The sequence below is a fragment of the Schistocerca nitens genome, chromosome 8 (assembly GCF_023898315.1).
Source record: "Schistocerca nitens isolate TAMUIC-IGC-003100 chromosome 8, iqSchNite1.1, whole genome shotgun sequence".
NCBI classification, from domain to species: domain Eukaryota; kingdom Metazoa; phylum Arthropoda; class Insecta; order Orthoptera; family Acrididae; genus Schistocerca; species Schistocerca nitens.
Window position 1 is genome coordinate 200021287 of NC_064621.1, and position 15669 is coordinate 200036955.

The 15669-nt window shown below is 40.2% G+C and overlaps 1 protein-coding gene across 2 annotated transcripts in view; it reads right to left on the reverse strand.

Moving 5' to 3' along the window:
* LOC126198621 (N-acetylglucosamine-6-phosphate deacetylase) overlaps positions 1-15669 on the reverse strand; it is a 121656-nt gene that overhangs the window by 46762 nt on the left and 59225 nt on the right. Inside the window, exon 3 of one of the 2 annotated variants that reach the window (XM_049935075.1) lies at positions 9673-9807. The exons of the other annotated variant lie outside the window; for it this stretch is intronic. Coding sequence (XP_049791032.1) covers positions 9673-9807 — 135 coding nt within the window. The remainder of the gene's footprint in view (positions 1-9672; positions 9808-15669) is intronic. 2 annotated transcript variants of the gene reach the window in all.

Consider the following 15669-nt stretch of genomic DNA (forward strand, 5'->3'; position numbering starts at 1 on the left):
TAAAATGTAAAAAGTAGTGTATAATAATAGCCATTTAGAATGCATTTCATAACACTGAATATTATCCACATAATCTGCGAATCAGCTACTCAATATACTAAAAATATTTCACATAGTTGTCTAACCTCGAAATTCCTTCATTATTACATATGTCACACTCAAGAAGCTGCACCTGGAAAAGGTATCCATGGGCACTTCCATAAGTACCACAACAACCTATACAGTGTCTCCCACAAAGGGGAATTACACTGATTGAACTTTAACTGAGGAGGTATTGATGATAACCTAATCCAACTGTGATTCTGTAGTGCTCTCATGACTAGCGAGTGTAGCATTCATTTGTTTTTCTTTTGTTTTTTTTTCAGTTGCCAGTAACTACATTTAAATAACAGTATGGCTAGAAAGTTGCCCTTAGAGCAAAGAAAGTGTATTTTAAAGTATTATTGAAAATATGAACACATGAAAGAAGTTCAGACGCAATGGTGGGCAGGGTTTGATTTACACCACTGTCAGATGAAATATAATGAAACTATGTGACAGATTTGAGAGGGAAGGAAGTGTGCACGAGTTGAAGAAGTGACAGTATGGCAGGAAGAAATCAGTAGCAGACAAAAGAGGGATAGGCCTAGCAGTACAATCTTTCACAGAATCCCCAAAGAAGTCCACATGACCAGCTACAAGTGAATCAGATGTAAGCGAAAAAAGTGTTTACCTCATTTGAAAGCAAGCAAAGTGGTAACTCTACATTCTCAAGGTGCTTCACATGATCAGTGAGGACGATCTGGATAGGTGCCTCAAATTTTGTGAATGGATTTGCAATAATGAACAAAACTGATGTCATTGTTTGGTCTGATGAGATGACATTTAAACTGAATGGAACCATCTATTACTATAACTGTGTGTTCCGAGCAAGATACAATCCCCACATTATGGAAGAACGAACTGTTAATCTTCCTGTGTTATCAGTGTGGTGTGGTATGTCTGTCAGAGGACTTGTATGGCCATTCGTTTTTGAAGGAACAGTGACAGGTTAAAGAATCTTACCATGTTGCAGGAATGAAACTATACCAGCTGTACATCAAACGTACTGAGATGAAGATTCCCCCTCCCCCCCCCCCCCCCACCCCAACAGTACAATGCACCATCACATTACCATTGCAATGTACAGCACTTTTTGGATGAAACATTTGTTGAGGGATTGACAGGTCAATGAGGAAATGTTGAGTTTACAACCAGATCTTCCGATCAAACCCCATTAGTCTTCTTTCTCTGGGGAACCCTGAAGGACACCATCCATACCAGAAAACCCTGTATGCTGGATGACATGGGAGAGACAATTGCGACTACCTGTGTATCCATTCCAATGGCATCCATAATGTACGTGTTGAAATGTTCCACAGCTTTGCAGACATTGTATTGCTGTCAATGGAGGACATTTTGAACATCTTCAACACATCATCAGTAATGTCTTGACAGCTATATGGGTTAAAAACTCATAGTTTTTATTATTTTTGCTAGAGTTATTACAGTTAAAACAGAGTAAACCCCTTTGTGGGACAACTTGTGTACTGGCATGTCTTTAAAAATATAACACATTATTTGAATACAATAGTATTTTACTATGCGCAACTGATTCAGCCAGTCTGTTGTGCAAAAACCAACAGTTAATGTGGAATCTGAACCACGGTGTATCTTGGATTTTTTTTAACCATCAAAGCACTTCCAGAGGTGCCAATTATTAGAAATTACAAGAAAGCTTATACCAAATACAGAATAAGTCTGTATATATACAGTACATGCAATGTCTTTCAGCAACATCTTCCAAACCTCAGAAGAGATCCCCGTCATGTTGCACAATATAGCAACAGCTTTAAATCAAGATTGTATTCTCAATAAAGTGCTGCATTATATGCAAAATGAATGGCGAGACATATTATCAGTAGCAGAACATCCCTATCTTTGGCAATGATTTGCACAATATCAATTGGAAGCTTTCAGGGGCTTGCTTCTCTTAACAACTGAAAATTATGTACACAGTGTTGTAATATTACCCTACTTACAACACCATATTTTAAATTTCTTCACTGATCACACTGGGTAATAGGGATGAATAATCTAGAAAGAAAGTATGCTTACTGTCCAAAAATGTATGGAGACATTAAACGCCTTGAGCAGAATTGTCAGAAATGCAAAATGCATCAAGCATTGCCTCCCCAAACTTCTTCCCCATGGCCAGAGCTCACACAACCATGGGAATGTCTCCACACTGATCTTGCTGGACCTATTTTTTGGAGCCAGAGTGGCTCATTGTAATAGATTCATAGTCCTATTTCCTATATGTGGTCAAGCTACAGCATATCATCATGGAATTCACTACTAGGTTTCTATTGAATAATTTCTCGATTGATGTACCCCTGTACCCTAGTGACTAATTATGGACCACAATTTGTGGAAGCTGCTATAAAGTGCTTCTGCATCCACAATGGTATCAGACATCTAACCATGCTACAATTTCACTCCACATCCAAAGGCACTGCAGAGGGATTTGTGTGCTTCTTAAAATTCAGATGGTTGAAGAACTTCGTGGCCACTTCTGAAATATCTTTAAGCAGTTTCTTAGCAACATACAGAGCAATGCCCATTTATGGCAACACTTTGGTCAAGCTGTTTCACATCTGTCTTCAATGGACACTCCTCAATCTTCCATTCCCACTGACAGAGCAAAAAGGAAGATAATACCACAGTGTTCTAATACAGGACTGCATTGTGAACATACATGTTTGGGACCACTTCATGATCAATTCACGGATCCATTCTGGCTCATCACAGCCACCACTTGCTTACAGTTGTGCCATCTCAAGTTGTGACGTAAGTTATGACATATGAATCAGTCATGCTTGTGCTACCCAGGACAGGTGCCTACCAGCTCCCACCAGCGCATCCTGAAGACTAAGATGGCCACTATCACTAGGCAAAGGCATTTTGACAAGTTTTGAGTGGCTCTTTTGCTGTTCCACCCTGAGACTAATAATCTCATCAATGGAAGTTGGCATCTCCAATGCCATCCCCCCCACAAGGGCTGACCGAAGCAGAAGACAGTAAACCAGCCATTAACAGCACCTACCTATGCCAGCAGCAGCACCTGCACTGTGATATCACACACTAAAAACAACCTGCACTCTGCTGACCAGAATGCTTTTGGCCATTTGGGCTAATTCAAGGGGGTGCAGATTTAGTAGCTCTGTCGGACCTTGATACTGAAAATACATCATCAATCAATCCTTCACTCATCTCCATGCATATTGTCAAACAATAGTGACTGTAGTGCCACCACTACTTTTAGACACTACTGAATAAGTATTAACACTGCCACGGCTAATGCAAGGGGGCCATTAGCCAGGAAGCACGGTTACTTCAGGGACTACACCCTGATGTGACAAATTGCCACCATGAAGACAGACATAATAACAAATTAAACAAAGAGCTTTCCAATAATCACTTAAACTACTTTATTCTTGTTCATTTTAATTGAATCAACTGTGGGTTCTTGGTGAAACATTGTAAATTAACTAAACAAACACTGTTTGTGGCCTTGTTTCACAATTTTATAATTAATATTACATCCAACCTAGGTTTCATGTTATAAGCCCATTTTCAGGTACATTACTGATTCCCAAGATGATAATGCACAGATAAACATGATGACAAGGCAAAGATAATCATCTCAACTTTTTAAGGTATCGAACCATAGCTTAATGTACAATTATGCCAATGACCATTTTTTTAACAAATTACAAACATTATTACACAGCCAGCAATTACACAATACTGACTCAACTAAAGTTATGCATCAGCCAAGAACTTTTAACTACGATGGACTGGGGCCCAAAGTTTTGCTTCTATCCTGGGGTTGTGTTGTTGTTGTTGTTGTTGTGGTCTTCAGTCCTGAGACTGGTTTGATGCAGCTCTCCATGCTACTCTATCCTGTGCAAGCTTCTTCATCTCCCAGTACCTACTGCAACCTACATCCTTCTGAATCTGCTTAGTGTATTCATCTCTTGGTCTCCCTCTACGATTTTTACCCTACACGCTGCCCTCCAATACCAAATTGGTGATCCCTTGATGCCTCAGAACAGGTCCTACCAACCGATCCCTTCTTCTAGTCAAGTTGTGCCACAAACTCCTCTTCTCCCCAATCCTATTCAATACTTCCTCATTAGTTATGAGATCCACCCATCTAATCTTCAGCATTCTTCTGTAGCACCACATTTCAAAAGCTTCTATTCTCTTCTTGTCCAAACTATTTATCGTCCATGTTTCACTTCCATACATGGCTACACGCCATACAAATACTTTCAAAAATGACTTCCTGACACTTAAATCTATACTCGATGTTAACAAATTTCTCTTCTTCAGAAACGCTTTCCTTGCCATTGCCAGTCTACATTTCATATCCTCTCTACTTCGACCATCATCAGTTATTTTGCTCCCCAAATAGCAAAACTCCTATACTACTTTAAGTGTCTCATTTCCTAATCTAACACCCTCAACATCACCCGACTTAATTCGACTACATTCCATTATCCTCGTTTTGCTTTTGTGGATGTTCATCTTATACCCTCCTTTCAAGACACTATCCATTCCGTTCAACTGCTCTTCCAAGTCCTTTGCTGTCTCTGACAGAATTGCAATGTCATCAGTGAACCTCAAAGTTTTTATTTCTTCTCCATGGGTTTTAATACCTACTCCGAATTTTTCTTTTGTTTCCTTCACTGCTTGCTCAATATACAGATTGAATAACATCGGGGAGAGACTACAACCCTGTCTCACTCCCTTCCCAACCACTGCTTCCTTTCATGTCCCTCGACTCTTATAACTGCCATCTGGTCTGTACAAATTGTAAATAGCCTTTCGCTCTCGGTATTTTACCCCTGCCACCTTCAGAATTTGAAAGAGAGTACTCCAGTCAACATTGTCAAAAGCTTTCTCTAAGTCTACAAATGCTAGAAACATAGGTTTGCCCTTCCTTAATCTAGCATCTAAGATAAGTCGTAGGGTCAGTATTGCCTCACGTGTTCCAACATTTCTACGGAATCCAAACTGATCTTTCCCGAGGTCGGTTTCTACTAGTTTTTCCATTCGTCTGTAAAGAATTTGGGTTAGTATTTTGCAGCTGTGACTTATTAAACTGATAGTTCGGTAATTTTCACATCTGTCAACACCTGCTTTCTTTGGGATTGGAATTATTATATTCTTCTTGAAGTCTGAGGGTATTTCGCCTGTCTCATACATCTTGCTCACTAGATGGTAGAGTTTCGTCAGGACTGGCTCTCCCAAGGCTGTCTACTCCGGAGGCCTTGTTTCGACTCAGGTCTTTCAGTGCTCTGTCAAACTCTTCACGCAGTATTGTATCTCCCATTTCATCTTCATCTACATCCTCTTCCATTTCCATAATATTGTCTTCAAGTACATCGCCCTTGTATAGACCCTCTATATACTCCTTCCACCTTTCTGCTTTCCCTTCTTTGCTTAGAACTGGGTTTCCATCTGAGCTCTTGATGTTCATGCAAGTGGTTCTGTTGTCTCCAAAGGTCTCTCTAATTTTCCTGTAGGCAGTATCTATTTTACCCCTAGTGATACTCGCTTCTACATCCTTACATTTGTCCTCTAGCCATCCCTTCTTAGCAATTTTGCACTTCCTGACAATCTCATTTTTGAGAGGTTTGCATTCCTTTTTGCCTGCTTCATTTAATGCATTTTTATATTTTCTCCTTTCATCAATTAAATTCAATATTTCTTCTGTTACCCAAGGATTTCTACTAGCCCTCGTCTTTTTACCTACTTGATCCTCTGCTGCCTTCACTACTTCATCCCTTAACACTACCCATTCTTCTTCTACTGTATTTCTTTCCCCCATTCCTGTCAATTGTTCCCTTATGCTCTCACTGAAATGCTGTACAACCTCTGGTTTAGTCAGTTTATCCAGGTCCCATCTCCTCAAATTCCCACGTTTTTGCGGTTTCTTCAGTTTTAATCTACAGTTCATAACCAATAGATTGTGGTCAGAGTCCACATCTGCACCTGGAAATGTCTTACAATTAAAAACCTGGTTACTAAATCTCTGTCTTACCATTATATAATCTATCTGATACCTTTTAGTATCTCCAGGATTCTTCCGTGTATACAACCTTCTTTTATGATTCTTGAACCAAGTGTTAGCTATGATTAACTTACACTCTGTGCAAAATTCTACCAGGCGGCTTCCTCTTTCATTTCTTAGCCCCAATCCATATTCACCTACTATATTTCCTTCTCTCCCTTTTCCTACTACCGAATTCCAGTCACCCATGACTATTAAATTTTCGTCACCTGTAGGCAGTATCTATCTTACCCCTAGTGATACTCGCTTCTACATCCTTACAGTTGTCCTCTAGCCATCCCTGCTTAGCAATTTTGCACTTCCTGTCGATCTCATTTTTGAGAGGTTTGTATTCCTTTTTGCCTACTTCATTTACTGCATTTTTATATTTTCTCCTTTCATCAATTAAATTCAATATTTCTTCTGTTACCCAAGGATTTCTACTAGCCCTCGTCTGAATAATTTCTTTTATTTCATCATACATTTCTTCAATTTCTTCGTCATCTGCAGAGCTAGTTGGCATATAAACTTGTACTACTGTAGTAGGCGTGGGCTTTGTATCTATCTTTGCCACAATAATGCGTTCACTATGCTGTTTGTAGTAGCTTACCCGCATTCCTATTTTCCTATTCATTATTAAACCTACTCCTGCATTACCCCTATTTGATTTTGTGTTTATAACCCTGTAGTCACCTGACCAGAAGTCTTGTTCCTCCTGCCACCGAACTTCACTAATTCCCACTATATCTAACTTTAACCTATCTATTCCCCTTTTTGAATTTTCTAACCTGCCTGCCCGATTAAGGGATCTAACATTCCCCGCTCCGATCCGTAGAATGCCAGTTTTCTTTCTCCTGATAACGACATCCTGTTGAGTAGTCCCCGCCCGGAGATCCGAATGGGGGACTATGTTACCTCCGGAATATTTTACCCAAGAGGACGCCATCATCATTTAACCATACAGTAAAGCTGCATGCCCTCGGGAAAAATTACGGCTGTAGTTTCCCATTGCTTTCAGCCGTTCGCAGTACCAGCACAGCAAGGCCGTTTTGGTTAGTGTTACAAGGCCAGATCAGTCAATCATCCAGACTGTTGCCCTTGCAACTACTGAAAAGGCTGCTGCCCCTCTTCAGGAACCACACATTTGTCTGGCCTCTCAACAGATACCCCTCCGTTATGGTTGCTCCTACGGTACGGCTATCTGTATCGCTGAGGCACACAAGCCTCTCCACCAACGGCAAGGTCCATGGTTCATTGGCAGGGGGGTTTGTGATCTCATCTAAAAGGGGTGAATAACTGAATTTGGTTTGCTCGTTTAATAATAGGGGTGAGGATATACACATCTGTCTTTCAATTTCTAAAATTTCTAATTGGTTGAGTTTGGCCCTCTTTTCCTCTGTCTGTAAGACTTGTACATCTATTGTGTATTTGTGGCTATTGTTCAGGCAATGTTCTGCAAAGGCTGAATCAGGCTTCTTCAATCTCCAGCTTCTGTGGTTTTCTAAACCTGGTACAGATTGACCTCCCTTGCTTCTTGCTGTTAATGGCTTGCAATTTAGAGTCCATTTTTTCAAACTTTTTGCAAACAAAACTGTGTACAGCAACTGGTACTGCTTCTTTTCAACTATTAATCAAATGTTGACACAGCACTCTTGATCGGCAGGTTCTAGGGCAGTAAAATGGGCACTGATGAGATTAGCATTCACTCTGTCACAAGAGTACAAATACAACTCAGTGCCAAAGGGTGAAACCTGCTTGTTAGAACTTGTGCACTGACGACAGAATTGGACATCTTCTGGTGTCAATGTCTTGGGAGTCTGCCCAGGGTGACACACTTCCATATTTTTACTGTGTGTTCTTATTTTCAACCTGCACTTAGTGTTGCCTGTCCAGATAGACTCAAGCTGTGGTTGTGCTTTACTCAGTGGCCACTGAGAGCAGGTGCACTGACTACCACAAAAATCTAATTTGCCCACACAACCACCAGTTGCTGCCTATTGAGCCACTGTCAGAGCTATTCTAGAAATTCCCATCACATCTGGAAGTTTCTACTCCAGCCTTCCATTCAAACTGTACAGCAGTTTTCTTACACCAATCCCCTTAGAGGTTGAGGGAAGATGATATGATACACCCATCAAATGCATCCTGTGCCGCTGCTTATCAAGAGAGACATAACCCCTGTGGATACTGGAACAGATCCTTTGCTGGATTTTTCACTACACCCTCTTTGTCCCCATAATAGCTGGCACAAAATAGGGTGTTTCTGTTCCTTTGTAACAAATTCGAGGTTTTAGGTCTGTAGAATGGTTCAAATGGCTCTGAGCACTATGGGACTCAACTGCTGTGGTCATAAGTCCCCTAGAACGTAGAACTACTTAAACCTAACTAACCTAAGGACAGCACACAACACCCAGCCATCACGAGGCAGAGAAAATCCCTGACCCCGCCGGGAATCGAACCCGGGAACCCGGGCGTGGTTAGGTCTGTAGAACTCCTCATTGATGTACGCCACAAGTCAACTACTAGGTTGGAGATACACTTTCCACAGAGGCACATATCATGCCTGAGGTCAACTACATAAAGGAATATATGACTGCCCTATGTGACAGGCTCAGTTAAATGCCACCACTGGAATCCCAGGCCCAGTCTCTCATTTGTAAACAAGAAACTTCTTCAAATCAATATCATTTCCAAACTTGTATGCTCTCTGTACTCAAACTCTGCTTTGGATAGTGATACTGCTTGTCTATACTGACTTGGCTATGAGATTCAGATTAGTCTTCTCAAGAACTGTGACCAACAATAGGCACGTTGATCTACTCTACATCATCTCAGCCACCACTGTGGAACTGATCATCTCCAAATCCAAAACAATCATTTGCGCTTTGACAGTCTTCAAATATTTTTATGTTCTTATTTGTGAATGATTCTGTTCTGCATGTAAATAGTATGCTGCACTCTTGCAACACTGAAAAATTTGGTCTTCATAGCTCCATATAAATGTTATTTGCTTCTCTCACTTTATATTTCAATAGAAATTCAAAAGCATACTTGCAAGCTTGTTTTACCCCTCCCCAACATTTCTTGACAAGTTAGATACAGATGTACGTGGTTTCCATATTCACAGTATTCCAGGTTTTCAGCTACTTGCATTTCACAAATAAAAACAGCTACTGTAAGTAATTCATATGAAATTTTGCTTATTTGCAAGTCATGTTTTCTTTTCATTTCTTACCACATTAATTACACAGATTTGCATATTTCTTGCACCTCCTTCATTTTCGTTCCTTTCATGCAGCTTTAAATTTCAAAAGAAAGCATGTTTTAAAGTATAAGACAGCAATTTAATCTGATGTGATATGGCCTTTAGCTCTCTAAATGTCTTTTAAATAATAACCAGGATTCGTGTTATGTTTAACAATTTAATGGTAATTATGGACAGAAAAGACAAACATTTCTTTACTTCCCTTTATTCTATGATACATCATCTGAATATAAAAATGATTTTTTTCTGCATGATTTGAATAACATACCTTCTCGAATGTCTTAATAAATTGTTCTGGATGGGCACCCTTCTTGAGAGGATTTATGAAGGGTCCTTCTACATGAACACCTAAAACTGTAGCTCCTTTTGGTCCACCAGCTTGTTTCTTCAACCTTGGTAGTACCTGCACCAAGTATTGTCCCATAAGTTCATGCAAAAAGACAATCTGAGCTCAATGCGGTATATATCAAGACATATAAGTAGATTGTAATATGCAATTCCAGGATTTTATCAGCTTGCTGTATTCAACATTTAGCGAGATTGCACAAAAATTACATATATTTTTCAAGAATTTTCGACTGTTTGTTTGTCTCAACATTAGTGTGCAGTCTTGTTAGAGGATATTTCAGTTGCTCTTAAATGTAATTACACTGTGCCATGAGTCACCAACTGCAATAATGGGCAAATATGTAGCTTTAGTGAAAAGAATGCAGTGGAGTAATGGGTTAGTAGCCCAAGAGTCAGCCTGACAATATTACTTCCAATGTACAAATAAAGAAAAAAGCTACTGTTTACTGTATGTGTGTGTAAGCAGAGAAAAGTAACGGAAATTCTGAACTAGTAACAAGCACAGAAGAAATTAGAAATATAATTAGTGATCAAATGCCGCTAAAGGAAAAAATTCCCAATTATGAGAACAGGTACCTCCCCCCCACCCAAATACAACAATTTGAACCAATTAGTAACACAATCCAATTCAAATCTCAATGTGGACCAAATCGTATATACTGTCATAGGATGGACAAAAAATAACAACCAGATGTGTCTGGTGAACGGCCACAACAGGTAACTTGAAGAGGGTGTCTCTTTGTGCAGGACATTTTTAGAATGGTGAGGTGGGCTCTAATGGATAAAAACATCTATTTATTATAGTTCTGTTCAATAGCATGGCTAATAGTCCATAAAATGGAATATCTTATCCATGCCCACTAACATTTCTGGCACCAGCTCTGTGAACTATGCAATAACTGTTATGGTACTGTAATCACCTAAAAGGCATCACTTTCATCCATGCAGATGACGCTCGTGACAGCTACCATCCTCTAAATTTCCTGGCAACACAATGCTACTTTTCTGCAGTAGTGGTTTTATTCATTTGTGGATCACTTTTACATTATATGAATGTGTCATGGTATTACACAATGAGAACGAAGACCATATTTCATACTAGCTTTCTGCCTGGCTAACTGCAGTGATCATTCTCATGAAAAACTAAACAACACAAGTAAGAGACAGATTGTGTTTCATACTTTTAAATTATTCCAAATCAACTAAATACAGGAGAAAAATACTAATAGGTCATTTCTCATCTCTATCCTATCTTATCCCCACAGTATTTATATACAAACAATGAGTCATGTATATACCATATTTTGTTGGGTTGGGTGGGGTTGGGTTGTTTTGAGGGAGACCAGACAGCGCGGTCATCGGTCTCATTGAATTAGGGAAGGACAGGGAAGGAAGTTGGCCGTGCCCTTTCAGAGGAACCGTCCCAGTATTTGCCTGGAACAATTTAGGGAAATCACGGAAAACCTAAATCAGGATGGCCGGGCGTGGGATTCAACCGTCATCCTCCCGAATGAGAGTCCAGTGTGCCATATTTTGTTGAAATTGCTTCAGGTGTTTATGAGTTATGCTTATATGTCACCCATTCATCTTCACAGTCAGCCATACGGATGCTATGGCTGTCTTACTGTCACCTTTTTTTTCCCCAAATGATATGTGTACCTAGTTTGTAAAAACTGCTTTAGTTGTTATGGAAGTATGATGATAAATCACTGTCTTTGGATTCCTCCCCCACCCTACACTCCCCTTACTTCTAGGGATGCAAATTTGTTGGCACCATCATCAACAACCTTAGCAACCCCTGAAAACTGTGGATTCAGTATTAATATCAGTCATTTTACATATCACAGCTGCTCACCCCTACATCCACCCCCAGGGGTGGTAGGGTTATACTATACCCACAGTAATTACACAGATTTTTCCAGCATAATAAATGTTGATGCCCTTTACGTATATGTGGCCGTATTTCATTGTCCTGGTGACACAATACTTCAATGGTCCAACTGGCCACCATCTTCAGGTGAGATTGCAGGTGCACAATCACACCACAATTGGGGTAACAGCAGATACAGTGGCTACAGTGGCTCGCTTTCACTCTGGGAACAGGGCGCTGCATGTGTGCGAGAAGTGAAAGGGCTGTCCTTTGTGAAGCAAAGAACTGCAGCAGCACCAACAGTACAAACAGTACAAACTGAAAAAAGCTATGAATGGCAAATTAAGATGCAGCTGATTGAAAACCACACCACTGTTGTTTTATATATGATAAAATAGGATTCCACATGTTGCTTAAAGGAAATCCTCTGTCTCTGTTAATGATGCCATTGGATAATCGTATTGCGATGGATTCTTTAAGCACACAATCACAGAAACAAGAAGCTGAAGCAATAATTTTCGTCTCTTTAAATGGCATATTATGCCCTTCTTTGAGACACTGTCAGCGACGGCAGACTTTTCAGGCTGGAACAAACGTATGTGACACTGATGTTCCCCACATTGGACATGAACCATATAAACAGTCTGCTCAATATATGCCTTTCCACAATAATACGGAATTTTAAATACTCCAGGCTTCCTCAATTCGAAATAATTTTTAACACATCCAAGAAGGGCTCTAGTTTTTGGCAAAGACAAAAAGACACTTTCAATATTGTATTTTCTGAGAACTCCTAAAATTCTCAAAGAAACACTCACTGCAAAGAGTAAAAAAGCAACTGATTGATAAGTGTCCATTGTTGGTTCACATGGGGTTCAAATGGAAAACCACGGACAATCTTATAATCAGTATATCCATTTCGCCTGAAAGCAACCTTAAGATAATCCAGTTCCTGCATCAAATTATCAGAATCTGAAACAGGATAAGTCCTCTTGACCAGTGTATGTAAGACTCCCATGCGCTGATATAGTGGATGACAACTAGTACCATGTGAGTATCGATCCATACGCATAGGTTCATTGATGACAAAATCTGAAATTTGCACACCATTTCCAAAACTGGATGTCCACCGAGTGGCAACAGGTGGCATTTTCAGATGAATCATGTTTAATGTTCCATCAGAGAGATGGCTATTGGCATGTATAGTGTGAAACATCTGAAAGAAAACACGCCACAACAATCATCAGAGCGTTATAGTCTGGGTACTTACATTATGGACTTACAGTAGGAACCAGCCCAGCATTTTTCTGAAGTAATTTAGTAAAACTGCAGAAAATCTGAATCAATATGGCTGGATGGGGTTTACAGCCTTCACCCTTCCAGAGATTCATTTGAGACAGCTCTCCATGCTAGTCTATCCTGTACAAGCCTCTTCAGTTCTGTATAACTACTAAAAACAAAATCTACTTGAGCCAGCTTACTGTTGTCAAGCCTTAGTTTCTCTCTACAGTTTGTACCTCCAATACTTCTCTTTATTACCAAACTGGACATTCTTTGATGCCTCAGATAGGAAGTTGGATAGCCAGCATACCTCATGGGGCACTTGCTGCAGACCTTGCAATCCTAGGGAATGATCCTTGGCTTTGTTTATACATTCATAAAAAGAAGTTACTTCATAATAATAGGGTCCGATACTACAGATAAAAATGTGACAAAGGAGAATTTCCTTGTGGTTGCCTCAGATATTGACTCAGATAGCCAGCACTAGGATCCATGGCCCTTCCTATCACTGATAGCACTCACTACAGACTTTGTGATCCTAGAAGGGGATCTCGGGGACTTATCAACATGCAACCACTAAGGATAAATCAGCCGACCCCTACAAACTCAGGCAGAGAACCATGTGTACCTGAATGTGCTATGTGTGAGTTCTACCTGGCCATTCCTTCATTACGGTGTTGGCTACAGACTTGAATTTGGTTTGGTGTTGCTATCAAGTGTACTACAATGACTGCAAAACTTTACTCGGAAGCAGTACATAACAATTGGCAGTGGGATACTTCCACTGTAATGTGTGAAACAGCAATCAGCAAAACTGGGTTTTGCAGTGACAGAGATTTTGAAACCACTGACATATACCAACAACAGCAAATGGAAGCAGTGGAAATACACCATCAATACCAAATAGAAACAATGGAAGTACACTATCAAGGGCAAATGAAAGCATTACAATTGCGAAACAGTGTACTCCAAGCTGCACTGAACACACAGGAAAACTCTGTACTGGTTACTTTAGCATTCCCTTCGTTCAACAATGATTTTGATAAGTGGGAGTTGTATGGAGTTGTATCTTCAGAGACTGACGCAAGACTTCAAAGATATCAATTGAATACAACAGATCCTTCTATAAGCATGTGTTATACGTGGAACAGTCATCCAAGAAAGTGGTACAATTGCTAAGAAAGTTGTATCCCCAAGAGGAACCTAATAAGTTGTCATTTTTATGTATTTCCAAAGTATTGCATGAACACTGAAATAAGAAAATGTACTTAAACAGCTAGGTTATAATTCAACCAGTGTCAGAATGCACCTGACCAATCACATCACAAGCAGATTGCAGATTCACAAATGCCCAACCGTCGTGGCAAATTTAAGTGTAAAATCCCCAGTACAAAAAATTGTATGCAAAGTAGTGAATTCAAGGCAGTGAGATTAGATTAACCACTGACTGCAAGCACTAAGGCATCAGATTTATTCATTAGGAGACACTTTAAGCATGGATCTTAGTGTTTAATTCACACGGTCCAGAGCAGTACAGCTCACAGATGAATGAAAGTGTTCATGTTGTCGTTGGCCTCAGCCTGGGCAAATAAACAGGTATTGTCAGTGAATTCAGTTAAATCAAGTAAGTTTCCTCATAGGGCTTCTCCAACTATGGGATTTATGGCATGAGCGATAAGCAAAAACAGTGTTTACATCTCAGCAGCATCCATAAGAACAAAATCATGTTCCTCAGTGATACGTCAAATGTTTACAACTCACTGTGCTGTTTTAGAGATGCATTTTTCTTTCTTTTTTCTTTAGGCAGTACAGGGTCACATAAAAAGTGTTTTCTGAGCAAAACTGGAAAAGATACCGAAGAGTCAGCGTGTACATAAGACCAGAAGTCAATGCAACTGAGTTACAAGCTTTCCACAAACCTGTTTAAGAGAGCTATCAATATGTCAAAAACTCATTTGCTGAGCTATTCTCCCCTGAGCTAAATTTTGCAACATACACAACTGTGCATATTAAAAGATGCGGCATTAAGGCATTGAACTCTCATATTGTTATAGACTCTTTCCCAATACCACAACCAGAAGATCTGTTCCCTTTTCTTAACATGCTAAACATTTGTAAAAGATAAAACATTGGAAAGACCAAGTTGGAATATCAACAATTACTGTAAGGACAGATTGTGATTCACCATAAAGATGACTTGCTGAGATGAAGACAGGTGCAATGAAAAGACTGTTGCACTGTAAGCTGTTAACCAGTCTTCCTCAGAAAAGGAGGAAACATACACACATTCACACAAGCAAGCACACCTCACACATACATGAGCACAGTCTTTGGCTGCTCTGACCAAAATGCAACTGAAATGTATTGAATGGGAGTGACAATCCAGAGTGGGAACAGATAGCGGGATACATGTGGGGGAGGAGGAAACAGTGCTGCTTGGCAAAGCCTGCAGGGACCAGAGGTGGCAGGACAAGGCTGCCAGTGACAGTGTCGGGAGACTGTGGGAGAGGGAGAGGGGGGTGAAGTGGAAAAGGGGAGTGATAAGGAGAGAAGCATGGGAGAAGAAGAGACCAATGAGTGCATTGGCAGCAAGCAATGCACAATGAGGGTGAGAGAATATGACTTGGGGTCCTCCCAAGTGATAGGACAGAGGGGGTGAAAACAGTTGGTTGGAGGGTATGGGAACAGTAGGTTATAGTCCGTTGAGGCCAGGACGATTTTGGGAGCAGAGAAAGTGTCGTAAGGATAATGGCCATCAAAGCAGTT